This window comes from Polyergus mexicanus, unplaced genomic scaffold, assembly GCF_030449975.1.
Source record: "Polyergus mexicanus isolate NDT 795.1 unplaced genomic scaffold, iyPolMexi1.0 SCAF_6, whole genome shotgun sequence".
Classification (NCBI taxonomy): Eukaryota; Metazoa; Arthropoda; class Insecta; order Hymenoptera; family Formicidae; genus Polyergus; species Polyergus mexicanus.
The window spans coordinates 2,566,365-2,591,003 of record NW_027223326.1 but is presented as its reverse complement, the minus strand read 5'-3'; the positions used below and the strand labels follow the sequence as shown (position 1 = coordinate 2,591,003).

The window sequence follows — 24,639 nt, the reverse complement described above, 5'->3', positions numbered from 1 at the left end:
CGGGCAGATAAATGTCTGAAAAAGTTTAAATCGTTCGTTTATTGTTTACTTAAAATGTAAATATATATATACAGGGTATCTCATTTTAAAGGACCCACTCAAATATCTCAGAAACACTGCGTTAAATCGAAAAATGTTTCAAACAAAAATTGTGTGGCTTCAAGGGGGCCATAAGATGGTGACAATGATTTGACCTTGGAAAATCATTTGAAGATCGTGTGAAGGTCAACTTTAAAATCTTAAATGGAAATCCCAATTTTTTATTTAGTATTCTTATAGCTGACATCGAGAGCTTTCCAAAACACTATAATAAAGTATTTTTTCATTAAGTACTTTTTGAGTTATTTTATATTTTAATCTGACATATTTTGATATAAAAAATTAAATATCTCGTAAAATATTTAGTTTTTGATAATCTTACCATAATACTTCTATGTACAGAATAATTAGACAAATCAATTAGTATAAAAAAAAAAATTTTTTTTAAGAAAATTATTTACAATGTATTTTTTTAAACAATTATTTGTTTGGCACTAATTAATTTGTCTTATTATTCTGTACATAGAAGTATTACGGTAAAATTATCGAAAACTGAATATTTTACGAAATATTTTATTTTTTATATCAAAATATGTCAGATTAAAATATAAAATAACTCAAAAAGTACTTAATGAAAAAATACTTTATTATAGTGTTTTGGAAAGCTCTCGATGTCAGCTACAAGAATACTAAATAAAAAATGGGGGTTTTCATTTAAGATTTTAAAGTTGACCTTCACATGACCTTCAAATAATTTTCCAAGGTCAAATCATCACCATCTTATGGCCCCCTTGAAGCCACATAACTTTTGTTTGAAACATTTTTCGATTTAACGCAGTTTTTCTGAGATATTTGAGTGGGTCCTTTAAAATGGGACATCCTGTATATAAAATTCATATGTCCATCATATTATGAATTCATTTTCAATTATTCATATATTATCATTTCATAATTATAATAAATGTCACCTAAGACTCTTGTCTGCGCGGTCGCATATTCTTAAACGACGCTAGAAAACATGATGGATTGCTCCACAAAAAATATTCCTCTCTGCGAGATTTATCGTTCCTCAAAGTTTGTCGCAGACAACTGATTTCTGAATCACCCTATACAGAAAATTACCACAAACTTGCTATTATGCCGTACACGGCAAAGTTTGCTCTATTCTTGCCACAAATTTACTATTATGCCGTGTACGATAAGGTTTGCCCTATTCTTGCCACAAATTTGCTATTATCCCGTGCACAGCAAGGTTTGTCCTGTTCTTGCCACAAATTTGCTGTCATGCCGTGCACAGCAAGGTTTGCTCTATTATTTGCGTAAAATGTGCGTCACACTATTGCGGCAAGCCTTGTCAGCAAAAGCTAAGCTTTTTGCGGACACATCTTGTCACAATTTTGCTGTAAAGGCATGCTCGAGTTTGCTGCTAACTTTGCGCCAAGTTTGCATCATTTTGCTTAGTGGGTGAGCTAACGGTGCAGTTGTTTGAAAGATATTTGAGGAAAAATGTAGATAGCGACAAGTTCACACAAGAGGTACTAATGGCCAAAACAGACAAGCAGAAAGGTAGCCAAGCTAAGTCAAATAAAAAGGGGCCAAATGAACAAACTATGTCACTATTGCAAAAAGGAGGGACATTGGATAAAAAATTGTAAAAAATGGATAACTGATGGACGATCATCTAAAAATAAAACAGGAGTTAATGATCAAAGCAACGCAGTTGACACTAATATAACTCTTCTCACAATTTGCAATGAAGTTTGTAAAATAGAGATAAATTCAATGGACTGGTGATAATGGAGCAACAAAATATGTAACAAATTGCCCGGATATATTCATTGAATTTAGAGAATTCACGACTTCCTGTGAAATAAGGGCTGCTGGAAAAGAAACTCTAAAAATACTTGGACAAGGAACTATTCAAGCTTTGTGAACAGTCAATAACAACATCCAAAAGTCAACACTAAAAGATGTATAATATGTTCCAAATATTTCGAAGAATCTTTTCTGTGTTTTAACAGCTCAGGACAGAAATCAAAATAGCAAGTTCAAGTCCACGACAACTAGATGCTGGCTTGAGATTGACGGAAAAACAGTGCTAGGACTTCGCAAAGTACAAGGGACGCTGTACAAGACACATGATTGTTCCAGAGCAAAATGCAGAAATAAATGTTGCTGCTGCAGATATCTCAATGTTGCAATTGTACCACGAGAGGTGGGGACATCAAGATAAGCGACATGTGAAACAGATGCTTGAGAAAAAAAAAGGTATCAAAGTTAAATTAGACAGGGAAATCTGCGAACCATACATTTATGGAAAAGCACATCGTTTACCGTTTGGTACCAGGAAGAAAACAAATAAGCCTAGAAAGTTGATGTCAACTGACATTTGTGGACATTTTCATGAATCTTTTACGAAAAATCGGTATTTAGTTTAAAGATAATTACACAAAATTTCGCTACGGTTTCATTGTTAAGGAGAAATCAGAAGTCAAAAAGGTATTGGCATACATGCTTAAACATGCAAAAATGCAAGGACATTTAATTAAGGAGTTATTGAGTAACAACGATGGAGAATTTGATAATGAAGAGGTTAGAAAAATTCTTCAGGAATACGGAATCATGCAAAGACTAACAACACCGTATACATCTGAGCAAAACGGTGGCACTGAGCGTAAAAATCGAACAATAGTCGAGATGGCAAGGACTTTTAAATATTCAAAGATATCAAATTCCCAGAGGAAATTTGGGCGGAGATTGTAAGTTCTGCAGTGTATGTTCTAAATAGAACTGGAAAATCAGCAAAAGAAGACATCAGTCCATATGAGCTATGATTGGGGAAAAAGCCAAGGATAAATCATCTACGCATAATTGGATCTGCCTGCTATATTCATATACCATCTCAGAAGCGAAAGAAAATGGACAAAAAAGCAGTATAAGGATGATCTTGTAGGATATGATGATAAAGAACGATACAGAATTTACATAAAAGAAGAGCGCAAAGTTGTTCTGTCCAGAGATGTAAAATTCCAGGAAAAACTTAAAGAATGCGAAGAAAAAGTCAAGCTGCAACTTTGAGATATTGAACCTGAAAAAGAAGATAAAAATTCTGAAGTAGATCATCAAGACAATGAAAATGAAATTAATTTAAAAAAAAAGAATACAGCGATGAGGAATATGAAATTGAAGATTCTGACACAAACTCAAAGAACAAAGGAAAGGATTCTCAATCTTTAGTAGGAAAACGACTTAGAGATCGCTCGATATTGAAGAGACCAAAGCACTTCGATGATTTTGTTATGATAACAGAGGAGATCGTCAATGTGATAGAAAATCCTGAGATATTCGAGGATGCTTTGAATAGCAAACAGTGCCGAGTGGAGAAAAACTATGGACAAAGAAATGATTTCACTGAAAGAAAACTAAACATGGAAACTGACTTTATCAAAAGGTGCCAAAGCAATGTAAGTGGATTTTTCGTTTGAAGACAAATTCTGATGGTAGTATTGACAAATATAAAGCGAGATTATTTATCAAGAGGTTTAATCAACGTCATGGTATTGACTACAATCAAACGTTCAGCCTAGTTGAAAGGATGGGAACAATTCGCTCAATAATAAAAATCGCTGCATACAAGCGGATGCATCTTGCACAATTCGATGTATCAACGGCATTTCTTTATAGAGAGCTAGATGAAATAATCTACTCCAGCCAGCCAGAAAGATATGATAATGGCACAGATACAGTCTGTAAACTCCAAAGAAGTCTATATGGACTAAAGCTGGCACCGAAGTGCTGGAATAAACGGTTTGGAAGTTTTTCAAAACTAGGATTCAGAATCAGTAAAGCCGACCCATGTTTGTACATTCGAGAAAGGAATGGCAAGAAGCTTATACTTGTTTTGTACGCGGATGACGGATTGATTGGAGCAACTAATCCACGAGACTTAGAAATCTTTCTTGAAGAATTAAAATCGGAATTCAAAATAGTCTTTAAAAAAGCAGAATATTCTTGGGATTAGAAATTCAACATAAAGATGGCAACATACCCGGGAAAAAAATGTGGCCCATGTATAATTATATATAATTATATATGAAATATGCTCATATATAAATTATTATATATAAATATATATAAATATATATAATTATATAAAATTATATATAAATATATATAATCTCATACACGGTTATATATAAATATATATAATTTCATATATGGTTATATATGACAATATATAATATCATACAGGATTATATATAACTATATATACATCATATGATAATTATATATAATCATATATATTTGTATATATTTATATATGAGCATATTTCATATATAATCATATATGGGCCATTCTTTCCCGGCTAGAGATTAGTCAAAAAACATATGCAAGAAGGATTCTTGAACGCCTTAACTTTTCAGACTGTAAGCCAGTTTCAACACTGAACAATGCTGAAAAGTCCAGAAACTTCAAAAACAAGGAAAGATGACATCGAGAAGCACAATTTTCCATACAGACAGGTGATTGATGTGTTGATGTATCTGATGCTTGGTACGAGACCAGATCTTGCTTACAGTGTGGGATTCTTGTTAAGGTCACTTGAAAATCCGACTACAGAAGATGTTGCACGAGTCAAGAGAGTATTTCGATACATTGCAGGAACTATCGATTTGGGTATAGTATATCAAGTAAGGACGTTTTAAATTGCTTACTTTGATGCGAGGATCCGCCGGGAAAACTAATATTCAAGGAACTTTAAACTGATATCGACTCTCAAGGCACAAATTCGCCAAGCTCTCGCTTTCGAAATCTTCTGCCTTCGCTATAAAAAGTAAGTCACAACTAATCCATTTCATTTATACATCTAACTCTCGTGATAAATAAACACTACTATATTCGCCCTGGTTCCGTAATGAAAACCAGATCGAGTAATATCTACACCCTGCAACCCAGATTAGTCATCCATTGCAAGAGTCGGAGGACTCGAGCGCCCGTAAAGTGTAATTTTTGCGCCGAATAAAATTTTAAGCCATCATAATTAACGATACGAACAGCCGAACCTATTCACTCTCTCTTACTATATCACCTTTCCCTCAGCTACTCTTCCATATACTTCTTGGAACATCTTATTCTGGCTACTGAACTACCGCTTTCCCACGCTCCTTTCCCTCGTTATCAACAATCCTCCTGGTCGATTCACTCCCTCCTTCTCCTCATCTTTTAGACTCAGATGATTTCGAAAAAGCCATATAGGTGTTCTGTGATAAACTAACTAAATTTAGAATCTGATTCATCCTATCAGAATTAAATTTAACCAAGAAAATCTCCCTCCATTCTCTCACTATATGCTCCTTTATTTTCTTTCTCACTTTCACACACACACATTTTTTTTTTACTCCTTAAACTTTTATATTATATTAACCAGTCAGAACCTAAATATTAACGATAGCATCTTTCCCTTGTATTCTGACCGATGTTTTCCATATTAATGTAACACCCGCGAACTAAAAACACACACACTTGCACTAGAGAGAGTTTGGAGTCAATAAATACCGTGGAAGTGATGAACCATGAGTCCTAATCTCTGTATGTGATACCCACACGCACGCACACACGTACACACACACACACGCGCGCGCGCGCGCGCGCACACACACACACACACACACACACACATACACACACCATACACATGATGTACAAAATTCGACCGAGCAATCTCCCCGTAGTGCACATTGGATAACGCGAATGCCGGCGGTATTACCAAAAGTCTTGCAAAATGCAAGGGGTGACTATAAAACCCGATAACTCGGCTCCTAGGTACGGTAGAGCAATGTTCTTTGCGCCATTTTAAAGGGGAAGTTTCCCATTTCAAAGCCCATATAGTGGCATTCTTGGCTCCATCCCTGCTTTTCCCATGAACAGCCACAGTCATGAAATTTCCAGAATATTTTCACGATCTGATTTTAGCTCTCACAAACAAAACAGTTCGATGAAGCGAATAATTCAACCTTACCCGTCTTAAATTCGAGGCTTTAGTCGTTAAAACGCGCCAAGGATCATTATCCTATGATTCCCCTAAGTTAAGATATGGCTTCTCAAAAATCGGCAAAATCTGCAAGTTTTAAAGCGCTCCCCTAATTGTTTTGCGTATATTGTAGTAATTGTAATGTATATAATCATATACAGGGTGTCCCATTTTAATCTCCTCAGGCAAATATCTCAAAAACCAAGCCCGGAAGAGAAAAATGTTTCAGACAAAAGTTGTTTGGTTTCGAGGGGGCCATAAGATGGTGACAATGATTTGACCTTGGAAAATCATTTGAAGGTCATGTGAAGGTCAACTTTAAAATCTTAAATGGAAATCCCTATTTTTTATTTAATATTCTTTTAACTGACATCGAGAGCTTTCCAAAACACTATAATAAAATATTTTTTTATTAAGTACTTTTTGAGTTATTTTATATTTTAATCTGACATATTTTGATATAAAAAATTAAATATCTCGTAAAATATTTAGTTTTTGATAATCTTACCATAATACTTCTATGTACAGAATAATTACACAAATCAATTAGTATAAAAAAAAAAAAATTTTTTAAGAGAATTATTTACAATGTATTTTTTTAAACAATTATTTGTTTTTTTTGGCACTAATTAATTTGTCTCATTATTCTGTACATAAAAGTATTACGGTAAGATCATCGAAAACTGAATATTTTACGAAATATTTTATTTTTTATATCAAAATATGTCAGATTAAAATATAAAATAACTCAAAAAGTACTTAATGAGAAAATAGTTTATTATAGTGTTTTGGAAAGCTCTCGATGTCAGCTATAAGAATACTAAATAAAAAATTGGGGTTTTTATTTAAGATTTTAAAGTTGACCTTCACATGATCTTCAAATGATTTTCCAAGGTCAAACCAATGGTACCATCTTATGGCGCTCTCGAAACCAAACAACTTTTGTCTGAAACATTTTTCTCTTCCGGGCTTGATTTTTGAGATATTTGCCTGAGGAGATTAAAATGGGACTCCCTGTATATTTGTATATATTATATATACACATATTTATATATACGTAATTGCAGTGTATATAATCATATATATTTGTATATATATTGATATATGAGCGTATTTCATATATAATTATATATGGGCCATTTTTTCTCGGGAGATTAAAATATAATTTGATTTTTCCACTATGTTTGTTTACTGTTTAAGTCATAAATTCCTATTTCATACTATGTTAAATTAAAACTATTAAAACTAAACATCGGAGAAAAAAATAGTATGAACAAAACATGAAGTCTTCTCTTTCCCTTCAAAATTTGTCAGTTTAATTTTTTTATACCCTGTATACATGATATATAATAGTGATTCCTCATGAAAATACAAATTAAAAATATAAAAATATTTTTACAAGACTTTGCTTTTTTAAACAAATTTATTTTGAAGATCCGAATACATGTGCACTTAACAATCCAAATCAACTCAATGAATCTTGTCAAAACAGAACTATTTCTATTTATTTATTTGTAAACACGGATCTTTAAAATCATTTTTCTCGAAAACGAATTATATGAAAATATTTTATTTTACATTTTCAACTTGCATTAGCATGAGGAATTACCTCCATTTTGCTTGTATCACTTTGTTCTGATACCTATATATAGATAAATCTGCCTAAATACCTGGAAAACGACGTAGAAATCCTGCCGTTGCTCCGTAATATTGCCATGACAGTGTAGGATCAGTCTCATAATTATTAATAAACAAAAGATCTAAATATTCGCTCCATTGAATGCCCGAAGCAACATCACGTTCTGAAAGTACATGATCAATTTATAAAATAATTAAGCTAAACTATATTTTTTCAGTTATTAATCAATTTTTTTTTTTAATTTGGACTTAGCAATTAAAAAAATGTAAATATCTATAATGTATAATGTTTAGCCGTTTAAAATAACTGTTAAACAATAAAAAAATGTAATACCTACGAGAAAAAAAATTAGTAGACAATAATGAAAAAAGATCTCTTCTTTTATTTTTTATGTAGAATCTAATAATGCAATTTTTTATATTTTTTATATTTTATATTAAAGTTATTTTACTTTTTAAATATAACAATATATTATTATTTTAGTGTCATAAAAGCGCAGAAAAGAAATTAATCTAATAGACTCTTTTGAAGTGACCTTGAAGAAATTCAATATCATAGGAGTGAAGAAATTATTGAAATAAACAAGAATCAAAATATCTCTACTACATATTATTATTTATTTTATTTACTTCATGAATAAATGAAGAATAATATTATAAATATGTGTTATTTAATAAAGTTATATTCAATAATAAAGCAATTTTAAAAAATGGCAATACACGTTAAAACAATAATATGCATTATAATATGCATTATTGGGCTAAAAATGACAACTGGATGAAATAAGTTCATTAACAAGATCATTAATAAATTTAAAGTCTCAATATCTGAATTCTAAACAACAGGATTATTAGTCCACTTTTTGGCCCAGTAAATGCATTATAGCATTTGTATATAGTATGTATAACATTTCTCCAAAATAAGATAATTCTTTTGAAAGAAATAAATTCATCAATATGTCAAAATGGATGATTTAAGATGATATAATGGTGTTAATAATAAAGAAACAGTTACACACATATACAGAAAAATAAAAAGTATCAAAATCACCCTGTTTTTTTTAAATAGATTCTTTAGTCTACTTGAAGACGATTTTTTTCTCAGCGAAAATGTCAAATAAGTCATTATTTTTTGCAAGTTTCCAATTTCTGCCCGCATACACACACGCGCGCGCGCACACACACATGACACGCACACGCATACACACGCATACATCATCATATATAAACTACATCTGAAATTAAAATTGTCTCCTTTCTTTATTAAAATAAAAACTCTTCTTGAAATTAACTGAAGAATGTAGTTTTGTGAATCTTTTAAGTCCACAAAGTTTAATTTGCAAAAAGCATCTTCTTTTTTTTCAATCGCTTATAACTTGGAAATTATTAATGCCTCGACATTTTTGCTCAAGAAAATTCGTCCTCAAATTGAACAGAGAATCTGTTATTAAAAGGACATTCGGTATTTTTAGAATACCCTATATACGCGAAGGTTGAAATTTCAAGCATATTTTTTTTGTAAATAAAGTATTATAAATAAAATATTATTTTTTATTCTCTTTATTATACTTTATTTTAGAGATATTGGCTCTCGTCTTTTTCAACAATTTCTCTATTCCTTAAATTGCTCAAAGATCGTTTCCAATGAATCTGTTAAACTCATTTTTTTCTATGCTTCTATGTCTATGGTGTTAAAACGAAAACAAAAACCATTTGAAAAACATGAAATAATTGTTATATAATCTTGAAAAATTCAGAAAAAATATTTGTTTTCGCGTTATTATAGGATATTTGGTCACTCATACTACACCTGAACCGCATTAGTAGATACTAGAAGCTGTTATATAAAATATCGAAATATATAATATATAAATACTTTTAGATGATGAAATGGATAAATTCTGCTAAATAACGTGACAATACATCGTTATTAAGTTTTATTTCTTTAAAATATTATTTTATATTTTATAATTTTGCTTACATTTTTATATTTAGATAATTTTATATATAGCAGCCTTTAGTATATACTATGTGCTATGTAGTGTGGAGTTTTGACTGAATTCATTATCAGATTCTACATAAAAGTTTTTTCGTTTTTCTCGTATTCTCTACCATTTACCAATTATTTCAAACGACTTATCTAGTGACATCCTATATGTTAAGATTCGTACATAACACTATTTCCTGGCAAATATTTGCATTTATTGATTAATTATAATATATCATAATTCCTTAGAATTATCTATTGTGATACTCACCACTGTCTTTAACCCCACTTGGCAAAAGCACGGCAGACAAACTAACATTCACTGCTAAATGGTCAAAATGACGATTTACAGTGAGGAACATTTCCTGCGCACCGCTGGAACTCTTTCCGTCAGTAACAAAGTTATTAAGCCGATGCGAAGCGTAATACTTAGGTGATACATTTCCTTCTTTTGGCACCGATACCGCAGCTTGCTCGGCGCTCTCCACCAATCTCTGTAAATGTAACAGATTACATTATATTTCACAAATATATGTTTGTACATTTATTTTGCAACAAATTTATCGATCTTTTAATTTTTTAAAATTTTGCATATAAAAGAGAAAATATAAAAAAAAAATAGTTTTATTTCACGATCTTTTTTTCTCGACCTAATGGATCAAAATAATTGTTCTGATGATGGATAATGAAAAAAAGAAGGAATGAAAGATTGTGTTTATATGTTTTTGCATTAAGTTTTCTTAAAAATAGAGTTTGTCCAGAGCTTTATTATATTATCAATTTTTTATTATATAATGTAGCGTATTTGTAAGTTCATTCACACATATATATTGTTATCAAAATTGATGAGGTTTTGTATGATATTAAATATATATATTATTTAAGTATTTATGGAAAATGGATATCGAATTCAAATATCAATTATCTTTTATAAGAAATTTTCCTTTAGTGGAATCTGTAGAGTGATATGAGGAAACTATACTATTTTAAAATATTTATAATTATATAAATTTATACATGCAATCTCTCTAGCAAAAAGAAACTTTAAGATATTTTCAATGAAAAGATTGCCTATCTTTTTAATAATTATTTATCATATTTTTCACCTTATATTTTCACCTTAGCATTTCTGTTTTATTCATTTTAAATTTAATAGAATTTGTCTTAATTTTCATCATTTTTTTATCAGTTTAGATTTAGACGAATACAAATACTATCTTACTCATTGTCAGCAATTCAAAAAGCATAAGATTTATTTACGTATTTATTTATTCCAGATAAAAATCAACTTTTTCTCATTGTCTTTTAATAATATTTTTAATATTAGAAACACACATACGCGAAATTAAGTCTGAAAAATTAAGTAAGATAAGTATTTTTGAAATCGACAAAAAATCGACTTTTAGATTTTAATGATATCTTATTATAAGGCGATTTTTTAGAAATATTTTGCTGCTTATTGAAATAAAAAATATTGAAAATATTAAAAAATTAATTATTTTTGGGAACTAAAAAACGAAAAAAAAAGATGTACGATTTAACTTTTTGGCGCTTTTTGCATTTTTTCCACTCTTTCTCCATAATAATATATAGCAAGATTTACTATATCGATTATCTATCAATTATACCTATATTAGAGATACGATTGTTTTCTATTAACTATTCCAGAACCAGAGTCCACTCATTAATATAGAAAATTGTTCTTAAATATAGCTTTTTTATGATTGAAAATATGCAAACAATTGTATATTTAAATACATATTTAATTATAAATACTAAAAATATATTTAAATATCAGCAATTTAAATGTCGAAAAGAGCCAGCACTATGTGTGAAGGGTTGAAAAAGACATGCAAAGCGATATGTAGTTCATTTGGAAAAAAATTTTTGTCTTATCAACAGATATAGATTTATCCATTATCGAAAAACTTCTCGATACCACATTTTAGAATCCAAAACAGTTCTGGCAATGCATCAAGTTGACACTTTTTATTATGTTGAAAATATATTGTGAAATTTTAAACAAATTTTTTCCCAAAATTATATTTTTTTCTCAGTTGTATCTTGATTTTTCGAGAAAGAATGTAGATACCAGAGTGTTTCGTAATTAAATTATCTATCAATTGAATCTAAATATTATCGAAAAAATTTATTTTTACATTTTAAAAAACTTGCAGAAAATGCCACAAATTTTCGAAAAATTAATCTTTTTGTCGCCTTTTTTCCAATAATTTTTTATTATAATTGACAAAAAAAATTATTAGAAAAGAATGCTATTTACTAAATATTAAATTTTTGCATAAAAATTGTCAAATCTTTGGCAAAACAAAAAAAAACTTTTTTTTACTACTTTTTTGTTATATGTATATTCTGATAAACAAAGTTTTTTACAACTTCAAGCATCTTATTTTTTTCATAAATTTATATAGAAACTATTATTAAAAATAATATTTATAAACAGAGTATTTATATACAGTATTTAATGTTTATAGTGTTTCAGCAAAGGTAAGCAATCTTTCGTGGACATGTAGAGCAGATAAAAATAACTCCATAAATTCCTATATAATTATTTTCTACAACACATCTTTACCGAGATATTTGTCTTTGCAGTTAAAATTTGCGAAGCATTTTTCTCAAATAACTTTTATATCATTCTGCAGATTTTAATAATTTGTAATAATTATTTTTATAATATATAAAGATCTTAAAAATAACGTGATAAATTTCTTGACACTATGTCGGAGAGTCAGGCGCGGACCATCTTTAAGCCTTCTAGCTTTAAAACTTTGAAGTTTGTATGTTTATATATATATATATATATATATTAAATATTTTTTTAGATTCTCCGTATCTTTTTCTAAGAAAAAGGCACTCTTGTTTTATTTTAAAAAAGCTAACTATTTTTAAATGATACAAAATTGCGTTGATTGTGTAAAAACTTATTGAAACAAAATAGATTTAGCCGAAATTACAAAAAATAATGAGAGAGCATCTAGATAACATGAATGCAAATCAATAGATCGAGGAGAACCTATTTCTTGGCCTCTTCGAACTCCTGGTTTAAATTCATTGTAGTTTTACTTGTGAGCTCATTTAAAAAGCTTTGTTTATGCAATATCAATTGATACAAGTAAACAATTATTGAAGAGAATTATTCATCATTGTGAACAAATAAGAAATGATTCTGGAATATTATGGCAGGTGCAGCAATCGTTATTAATCCGTCGTGCACAAAAATGCGTTAGAAGGGGGGAAAGTTATATCGAGCAGTTTTTTATAATTTCGGTTAAATCTATTTCGTTTCAATAAGTTTTAACACAATTAATGCAATTTCGTATCATTCAAAATCATTGCTCTATTATCCGAATAAAAGTTTACTTTGTATCAGTAAATGTGTTTTTCTCGAACACAGTTTTTATAAAATAAAACAAGAGTACCTTTTTTTAAAAAAAGATGTGGAAAATCTAAAAAAATATTTAAAAATAAAAAAACGTATCAACTTCAAAGTTTCGTAAGTTGATTTAAAGGTGGTCCGCCCTTAACTCTCCATGATATCAAGAAATTTATCACGTTAATTTAAAAACCTTTACTTAATATAAAAATAATTATTACAAATTATTAAAATTTGCAGATTGATATAAAAATTAATTAAGAAAATTGCTTCTTAAATTTTAACTTTAAAGACCAATATTTCGGTAAAGATGTGTTGTAGAAAAAAATTTTGAAAGAACTTATAAGATTATTTCTATCTGCTGTATATGTCCACGAAAAGATTGCCTACTTTTACCGAAACATCTTGTATTTATCGAATAATTTATGACAAGCCATTTACCGCATTCTTCTCTTTTTGCATTCAAAAATATTTACTTCTCTTGAAAATTTAGAATATTTATGAAAGATCAACTTATGTATTATAATCTATCGAATTCAACGTATTTTTTTAATATGTTATATATATATATATATATATATATATATATATATATATATATATATACAGGGTGTCCCATTTAAAAAAACGTACCTCCATAATTCCTCAACGAAGCATTTTCAGCAAAAATGTTTTAGACAAAAGTTATATGGTTCAGAGGAAGACACATGATGAAAATATGGACTTGACCTTGAGTGACTTTATCAAGGCCAAGTCAATGTGATTGATGTTTTCTTAAATGGAACCCCCCATTTTTTATTGCATATTCTTGTAACTTATCTCGAGAGCTTTTCAAAACACTACAAAACACAATAATAAAGTATTTTTTCATTAATTACTTTTTGAGTTATTTTATATCTTAATCTGAGATATTTTAAAATAAAAAATAAAATATCTCGTAAAATATTTAATTTTCGATAATCTTACTGTAATACTTTTATATACAGAATAATGAGACAAATCAATTAGTATAAAGAAAAAAACAAATAATTGTTTAAAAAAATACATTGTAAATAATTACATACTTTTTCTTAAAAACAATTATTTTTTTTATACTAATTGATTTGTCTCATTATTCTGTACATAAAAATATTACGATAAGATTATCGAAAACTAAATATTTTACGAAATATTTTATTTTTTATATCAAAATATGTAAGATTCAGATATAAAATAACTCGAAAAATACTTAATGAAAAAATACTTTATTATAGTGTTTTGAAAAACTCTCGAGATAAGCTACAAGAATATGCAATAAAGTGGAGAGTTTCATTTAAGAAAACATCAATCACATTGACAAGGTCACTCAAGGTCAAGTCCATATTTTTATTATGTGGCCCCCTCGAAATCATGCAACTTTTGTCTGAAACATTTTTTCCAATCTCTTTTACTTTAAGAGATATTTAGCTGCATCACTTAAAATGATACACCCTGTATATATATATATATATATATATATATATATATATATATATATATATATATATATATATATAGAATGGCCCATCGAAAACGAAACAGGCGAATTTTTTGGCAAAATTTTTAGGGTAGAATTAACCCCTCTTTTAGGGTTGAAGTTAGATGAATTGAAATAGCCAATTAATATGTTCCCCTTGCAAATAAAATTGACTTGTCCGAGCGTTTTTCGAACAAATGAAGTTAAATGCTAAAAGCATGCCTGTTTCGTTTTCGGTGGGCCACCCTGTATATATATATATATATATATATATATATATATATATATATATATATATACATATATATGTGTGTACATATGAGCACCATTAATTATTATATTTCATAAAACATATATAAATATAAATTTATATTAATATATTTCTACTAAAAGATCGCTTCATTTCATTAAAGAGTTACTTCTTGCTCAGCCAAACAATAACTCTGCTACTGCATTTTGTAAAATTAAACATTTTTCTTAGCATGAAAATAAAGGTATCTCAAAATTGGTAGACAGTGAATTTATTTTTATCAAAAATTAAAAAGATTATCACTTTTCCCAATCTTTTTGAACTTCAACATTTAATATAACTCTTAGATCAAGTCTTACCGATTGATTGGACTATGATTCGCATATTTCAAAGAGAACAACAAAGAATCTAAAGCTGCGATATTATATATTAATATCTATTCAGATTATAACTTGTTGAATTACAAATATTTCTCCAGTTAATAATGAATTATTGAATAGTTCTTTAAATTTCAGAGAAAAAAAGAACATTATCCAATTTTCACCAGTTCTAAGACAGCCTCTACAATCGTCTACAATGTTATACAAGCACATTTTTAATTTAATATAAAAAATATAAAAATTAGTAACGAAAAAATAAGATATATGCGACAGAGATATGTATACATATATATAATATTGGCGTACCATCACAGCGTTTATTTTAAAGTCGATCATATTTTTCACTTCCGTGGCCATTTCCCGAACAAGGACGAGACCATCCCTTTTTATGACGTTTGCCTCCACTTCATGATATTTCTAAAATATAACTCATATTCATATCTTATTAAAAAGATATATAAAATAAAACTTATTAGTACATATAATTTTGCAATATCTTTATGCATGATTTATTTGATGAATATACAGGGTGTTCCATTTTAATCTCCTCAGGCAAATATCTCAAAAACCAAGCCCGGAAGAGAAAAATGTTTCAGACAAAAGTTGTTTGGTTTCGAGGGGGCCATAAGATGGTACCATTGGTTTGACCTTGGAAAATCATTTGAAGGTCAACTTTAAAATCTTAAATGGAAACCCCCATTTTTTATTTAGTATTCTTGTAGCTGACGAGAGCTATCGAGAGCTTTCCAAAACAATATAATAAAGTATTTTTTCATTAAGTACTTTTTGAGTTATTTTATATTTTAATCTGACATATTTTGATATAAAAAATAAAATATTTCGTAAAATATTCAGTTTTCGATAATCTTACCGTAATACTTTTATGTACAGAATAATGAGACAAATTAATTAGTGCCAAAAAAAACAAATAATTGTTTAAAAAAATACATTGTAAATAATTTTCTTAAAAAAAATTTTTTTTTATACTAATTGATTTGTCTCATTATTCTGTACATAGAAGTATTACGGTAAGATTATCAAAAACTAAATATTTTACGAGATATTTAATTTTTTATATCAAAATATGTCAGATTAAAATATAAAATAACTCAAAAAGTATTTAATAAAAAAATACTTTATTATAGTGTTTTGGAAAGCTCTCGATGTCAGCTAAAAGAATACTAAATAAAAAATAGGGATTTCCATTTAAGATTTTAAAGTTGACCTTCACATGACCTTCAAATGATTTTCCAAGGTCAAATCATTGTCACCATCTTATGGCCCCCTCGAAACCAAACAACTTTTGTCTGAAACATTTTTCTCTTCCGGGCTTGGTTTTTGAGATATTTGCCTGAGGAGATTAAAATGGGACACCCTGTATATGTAGGTCGATCAAATATGAACGAGACTTTTCGAATAAGAGCAGAATATTTTAACGCTCATTGTTGTGATAATAGTGGGCTGTCAGTAGACGTGTCTAGACCCGCTATAAGCTGCGTGTTTACAATCGTTTGTTTAATAGTAAACATGACTGAACAGAAGGTGTTTGTCTCGATTGCGCAACGCATAATTATTAAATTATTAATAAACGCGATTTTTAACGAACATGTTAAACCAGCTGAAATTCTGTGCAGATTACGCGTACAATTCGGAATAAAGAACATATTATCGAAGTCCCGAGTATGCAAATGACATAAGTTTTTTTGTAAAAGTGAAGAAGTTGCAAATTTGACTCAAACGCGTCGTCCAAGGACGAGCATTACGCCTGAAGCTAGCGCCAGAAAACCATAAGGGCTGAAAGAGGCTTTTGGATTGCCATGCAGCACATGGAGATTTTTGATGCATTTTGGTGCATTCTTACATATGATGGATTTGTTTGGACCCTTTAAAAAAAGTCTTAAGTGGAGAAAAGTTTTCCAATGATGATGGGGTGGAAGACTTCGTGCGCGATTGACTTCGTATTCGTTCTGCTACTTTTTATGAAGCAAGGATAAAAAAATTGTCATTGCAAAAATATGTAAACATCAGTGGATGCTATGTAGAAGAATAATTTTGTATTAGTTTTTACGTGTATTAATCAAATAAATAATTTTTGAACAAGTCTCGTTTTGATCCACCCTAGTATATTTATTATAATAATTATATGATTAAATACATATTAAATATTAAGAACATACATATATATATATATATATATATATATATATAATCTTACTCTCTGTATCTCGCCCATTTTGGTCACTTGTTTACCAAACTCCCATAAATCCACGCCAAACTTCAATGCCCAGTTTTTCACTCTGTAATAATTATAATATTATTATTAAATTTCAAATATATGTACATTCAGCAAAGATTGAAAGGTTTGCAAAAAAGAAAAACAGAATATATGTATATATATACAAATTTATGTGTATACTTATTTGTATGTATATACAAACTTCGGATTGAATATTATGATTAAATGACAACATGACATATGTCAATCTCTAATGCACGAGTCAGATGTTGGCTATAACGTAGGGCAGAAAGTGAAAAGGTAGACGTCGCGATATTTCAAGTTAATAAAACTCGTATAATATGTAAAATATTTACATTATATCATACATCGTTGTATTCGTTTCAAATAATGCTACAACTTTTATTCTATGGAAATATCCACATTATAATAAAAAAATTATGCATACCTCCCTGTTCGTTAACACAGATAGTTTTTGAAAGCAACCATTATGCTCACAATAGAGTTCAGTTTGAACCATTTAATTTGATATGTATTTGTTATGGTCTATCTCTTTTAGTTTAAAAGATAAAAGGGGATGGCCACTTTTGGTGGGACACCCTGTATATATATATGAAATTAATAATTAAGATTTATCGCTTTTTATTAACTTATGACATTATTATTTTATGCTAATTAATAGAAATAATTTATAAAAAGTAATTAATCATAATTGCAATAAATATATTTTTTATACTTTTCTTTATTAAAATTGTGGTACACATGAAAAAGAGATCTCAAGATAAAAAATATAAATCGGCTAAATATTGTCTCTCACGCAATATTTATTTTACGTATTAATTATAATAGAAAAAAATGTAAGTAATTAAGAGTTCTGCAGATGATTTTCTGTTGCAATTTCAATATACATAAACAGTTGTATAATTTGCGTATTTGTCGTTTGTTTCCTTAATTCAGAGAAACTGTTTTTTCAGACTTAAAAAAATATAATTATTAGAATTTTTTATATTGAATCTTTTCTCATGCTTAAATTCTTTTCCATTCTATATCTCATTTTCCATTTACTCATATATATAACCAACAGCAACCGATTAATGCGCTTCCTTTCTACGCCCTCCTCTCACGCTTTTCGCATATAATCGTCTTTCCATCTCTCTCTCTCCTCTCTCTCTCTCTCTCTCTCTCTCACTCTCTCCTCTCTCTCTCTCTCTCTCCTCCTCTCTCTCTCTCTCTCTCTCTCTCTCTCTCTCTCTCTCTCTCTCTCTCTCTCTCTCTCTCTCTCTCTCTCTCTCTCTCTCTCTCTCTCTCTCTCTCGCTCTCTCTCTCTCTCTCTCTCTCTCTCTCTCTCTCTCTCCCTCTCTCCCTCTCTCTCTCTATTTCTTCGTATTTCTTATTCTTTTTCCAGAGTCCAATATATCTTTCTTTTAGATTTTTCCGTTTATATCTCTTCTTTTACTTCTCTCATTTTGCTATCTTCCCTTCAATCCTATTCGCCTTTCTTCTAACATTGCTCACATCCTCGACGTTTCTCGTCTTCTCTCCCCCCTTCCATCGCTCTCACTCCCTCTCACACCACTATTTTTTACTCGCCCTCCTTTCCTTCCTTGTGCGCTCCTTTATTTCCCCACTCTGTTACCGTATGCTTGTTCTCGCCTTCATCTACCTGTTCGCCTTTGCCCTCGCGCTCCTTCTACTCCCTATCAAGTTTTGCTCGATGAGCTTTATGCACCCCATCCGTTCGATCGCTCGCACATCTATCGCGCCATCACCCCTTCACTTTTTCAATCCCCCCTTTCTTACGTTTTTGTCTTTTAGGCTCCTCATGCATCATCAATGTCCGACAATGCACAAGTCTGCCAATTATTTTTCATATCATCTATCGTTTAATCGCTAAGTATAAGGAACTGCTTAAGCGCGAACACTTACTCATTGTGGGGTATGTCCTCCTCCTGTTGACAACTCGAGCCTATCCATAACAGAAACAGTATCCCAAAGCATAATAGCCTGTCGTCAATGCGCAGGAACATTATTTCAACAGTTCTCAACAATTATTTTTTGAATTCCTTTCTATCTCCCCTTTTCTCGTTGTTATCAGCGCGTAGCCTGCGTAAACTCTTTTTCCTCGTGATAATTTCGTGTGATTGGCGATCGATCGTCGAACCAGGGACAAGGGACCAACGACGTACCGGCTCGACGCCCGTCGATTTAATAATTTTCGCACATCGTCCATAGGTCGCAACCGTGTTCGGATTTCTTCCTCTCGTTCTTCCTCTGGCTCAATCTCAAGCGCATCTAGCCTACTACTCACTAATATCGCGAACTCGTAACTCTCGATCTGTCACTTGCTCGCACGTGTGTACAAATATGTACAAGTCGCAAAATCGGATCACACACAGTGATAAAGCTTCGTCTTCATCCCTGATGTTTTTTCATTTTCGCCAATAGTGGTCCACGCTACATGCGCCACGATGACGGGTCCGTCCGTCGATTCGATCATTTCAACGGAGGAAGGCGGAAGGAGGAAGGCGGCGGCGACAGCGTTCCGGGCTATGTGTATCGTTCCGGAACGTGTACATTTGAAATATCACTGCCTCCTCCGGAGCCGAGCGCGACCACATGATTTCATTGCGCTTAGCAAAGGCGGCATATTTTCTCCTTGCTCCTCCGCTACCGTTGTCGACAACGCGATTTATTCGCACTCCACTATTCTGGTAATTCGCGACGTCGCGTTGTCGCGCAAATTCAGTAGTAGTTCACGCCGTAACGCGTAGAGAACTAGAAAGAATGGAACATGGGTGGTATATACGATAAGGGGGAGAAGGAAAGGGATAGGAGGGAACAAGAGGGTGAAATGGAGAAAGAGAGGAACGTCGAACGCGGCGGGAAAGGAGATTGGAGCTTTAGCGGGCAGAGAGCAGAGAGTAGCACGCGCAGAAAAGATGGGTAGCACGTGCGTATCTAAAGGGCGAAACATAAACCGATGATCAAAATCGACGCACGATTTCGCGACACTTCATGAATGAGTTCATCTCAACTTGGCTCGCGCGATGTAAAAAAATCGCGCAGAAATACGCGCAGCACGGCGTCTCACGTCGTTCGTCGTGCTACTATCTCCGCCGCCACTACCACCTCCCACCTTCACCACCTCCCACTCCCACCACCGCCGCCTTCACCTTCCATCGCCATCGCTGCCGCCGCCACCTCCCATTATCGTCTGCTCTTACCACCTCCCACCGCTATCACCATCTCCGCCGTTGCTCCCATCACTTCCTAGTAGCTCAGCGCGCGCATATTACTCTTTACTATGTCTACAAGCCAGCTCGTGGTGTTTTGAGAGTATGGTTTATTTCAGCGAAAAGGGATGAGGAAGAAAAGAAGTGTGAATCTTTCTACTACTTCTGCGGCAATGCTGCAAAAAGTTATAAAGAATTCTTTTAATGAAGCACTCATAGCGATAATGTCAGCATGTCAGCAACCACTGCTAGACTGGAATAGCTAAAATTTGTTGAAGCTTTCTCGGCTATTACAATTCATTTCGTAAAGCTTGGAGTCTCGCGAGTCGCGGTATCGAAAGATGGGAAAGGCAAGAGGGAGGAATGGGGTATATTGCGTGAGAAGAGTATAGGTGGCAGGTGGTAGATACGGAGTACGCAAGAGAAGAAAGGAGGGGTAAAAGCGACAGAAGATGGTGGAGGGAGAGGCTGCCCGGTACCCGGCACCGTTTCGTTGGCGGGGGTGGCAGTTCCAACCTTACGCCACGTTACGGGAGTTTAACGCGGCGCAAGCCCGGTATCATTGATTTAACATATATCTATATCTTACATAAAGACAGCGAGAGCCTTTCCTGACGGCGCGAGGCGAAGTAACATCATATTATACTTGTTCAAGTACGGCAGCGTTATGCACGCAGATTGTATAATAGCTGGGACATGAAAAATCTCTTTTTATCAGAGAAGCTGTTTAGAGATAAAATTGTTGAGAATCGAATGTCGATGTATAACGAATTCTAGATATACTCGGCACAAGACTAATTGTTGATTATTTGTCGATTCTCAATCATTTAAAATAATTTCTCAAAATATTTAATTAAAATATAGTAATTAAGTAATAAATAATTAGCTTATGATTTTATAGTAAATACTTTTTCTCGATAATTTTGATTTTGGCAATTAATAATTGTTTAATTATATTTTTATGTAAAGTAGGTGAATAAACAAATATATATATATATATACATACATACATACATACATACATACATACATACATACATACATACATACATACATACATACATACATACATACATACATACATACATACATACATACATACATACATACATACATACATACATACATACATACATACATACATACATACATACATACATACATACATACATACATACATACATACATACATACATACATACATACATACATACATACATACATACATACATACATACATACATACATACATACATACATACATACATACATACATACATACATACATACATACATACATACATACATACATACATACATACATACATACATACATACATACATACATACATACATACATACATACATACATACATACATACATACATACATACATACATACATACATACATACATACATACATACATACATACATACATACATACATACATACATACATACATACATACATACATACATACATACATACATACATACATACATACATACATACATACATACATACATACATACATACATACATACATACATACATACATACATACATACATACATACATACATACATACATACATACATACATACATACATACATACATACATACATACATACATACATACATACATACATACATACATACATACATACATACATACATACATACATACATACATACATACATACATACATACATACATACATACATACATACATACATACATACATACATACATACATACATACATACATACATACATACATACATACATACATACATACATACATACATACATACATACATACATACATACATACATACATACATACATACATACATACATACATACATACATACATACATACATACATACATACATACATACATACATACATACATACATACATACATACATACATACATACATACATACATACATACATACATACATACATACATACATACATACATACATACATACATACATACATACATACATACATACATACATACATACATACATACATACATACATACATACATACATACATACATACATACATACATACATACATACATACATACATACATACATACATACATACATACATACATACATACATACATACATACATACATACATACATACATACATACATACATACATACATACATACATACATACATACATACATACATACATACATACATACATACATACATACATACATACATACATACATACATACATACATACATACATACATACATACATACATACATACATACATACATACATACATACATACATACATACATACATACATACATACATACATACATACATACATACATACATACATACATACATACATACATACATACATACATACATACATACATACATACATACATACATACATACATACATACATACATACATACATACATACATACATACATACATACATACATACATACATACATACATACATACATACATACATACATACATACATACATACATACATACATACATACATACATACATACATACATACATACATACATACATACATACATACATACATACATACATACATACATACATACATACATACATACATACATACATACATACATACATACATACATACATACATACATACATACATACATACATACATACATACATACATACATACATACATACATACATACATACATACATACATACATACATACATACATACATACATACATACATACATACATACATACATACATACATACATACATACATACATACATACATACATACATACATACATACATACATACATACATACATACATACATACATACATACATACATACATACATACATACATACATACATACATACATACATACATACATACATACATACATACATACATACATACATACATACATACATACATACATACATACATACATACATACATACATACATACATACATACATACATACATACATACATACATACATACATACATACATACATACATACATACATACATACATACATACATACATACATACATACATGCATGCATGCATGCATACATACATACATACATACATACATGCATGCATACATACATACATACATACATACATACATACATACATATATACATGCATACTTTTACTTTATAAACGAAATTGTATTGATTTAAAAAAATAAAATGTATGCAAATGCTTGTATATACACACATACACACACATACACATACACACCATACATACATAAATACCCAGTCAGCCACGTCTGTTCTAACAGATATTGCCAAGTGCTTGCTACAAACTATTGTCAGCAAAAAGACTACAAATTTGGTACAAGAGTTGTTATTACCGATTAAGCTGGCAGATTGCCGGCAAGAATCAAGCAAAGGTTGCTAACATAACTACACAGCAAATTAGCGGCAGAAACCGAACAGAATCTGCAGCTTATTACAAAGTATTATAAAATAGTTCTAAAATAATATTCAAATTCTTGTTATGAGTGTATATAAAGCCTACAAAATGCTAATAATATATATATATATATATATATATATATATATATATATATATATCCTCAGATCTCCTCTGGATGTCCTGAGGAAGAGTAAATGATAGCCGTATATTAACCTCTGGAGAATTCAGGGAGATCTTGTGGAACATCCTAAGGATTTTTATAGGATATGTTAGGAATATTTTTCGTATGTTTCAAGGAGCAAATTTTAAAATTTAAATATAAATTAAAATTATGTTTTGTTATTTACTGCCAATATTAAAAATCTAATATCAAAAATAGTTCACCGTTCTTTAATATTTGAGGCTTTCGTGCTGTACATGAATATCTTACCATAGGTTTGGCTCCTGGGTTTGAGTTGTGTAATATTTTCTAAA

At 30.7% G+C, this 24,639-nt stretch overlaps 1 protein-coding gene across 3 annotated transcripts in view; it reads right to left on the bottom strand.

The window, feature by feature from the left end:
* The window catches only part of Stol (voltage-dependent calcium channel subunit stolid), a 141,290-nt gene extending 120,732 nt beyond the window's left edge, over nt 1-20,558 (bottom strand). For all 3 annotated transcript variants that reach the window (XM_070298082.1, XM_070298083.1, XM_070298084.1), the window contains exons 1-5: nt 19,375-20,558; nt 17,428-17,509; nt 15,519-15,629; nt 9,968-10,190; nt 7,742-7,873 (exon numbers count right to left, since the gene is read on the bottom strand). In XM_070298082.1, coding sequence (XP_070154183.1) covers nt 7,742-7,873; nt 9,968-10,190; nt 15,519-15,629; nt 17,428-17,509; nt 19,375-19,475 — 649 coding nt within the window. In that variant the 5' untranslated portion in view covers nt 19,476-20,558. The remainder of the gene's footprint in view (nt 1-7,741; nt 7,874-9,967; nt 10,191-15,518; nt 15,630-17,427; nt 17,510-19,374) is intronic.
* Nucleotides 20,559-24,639: the final 4,081 nt, after the last annotated feature.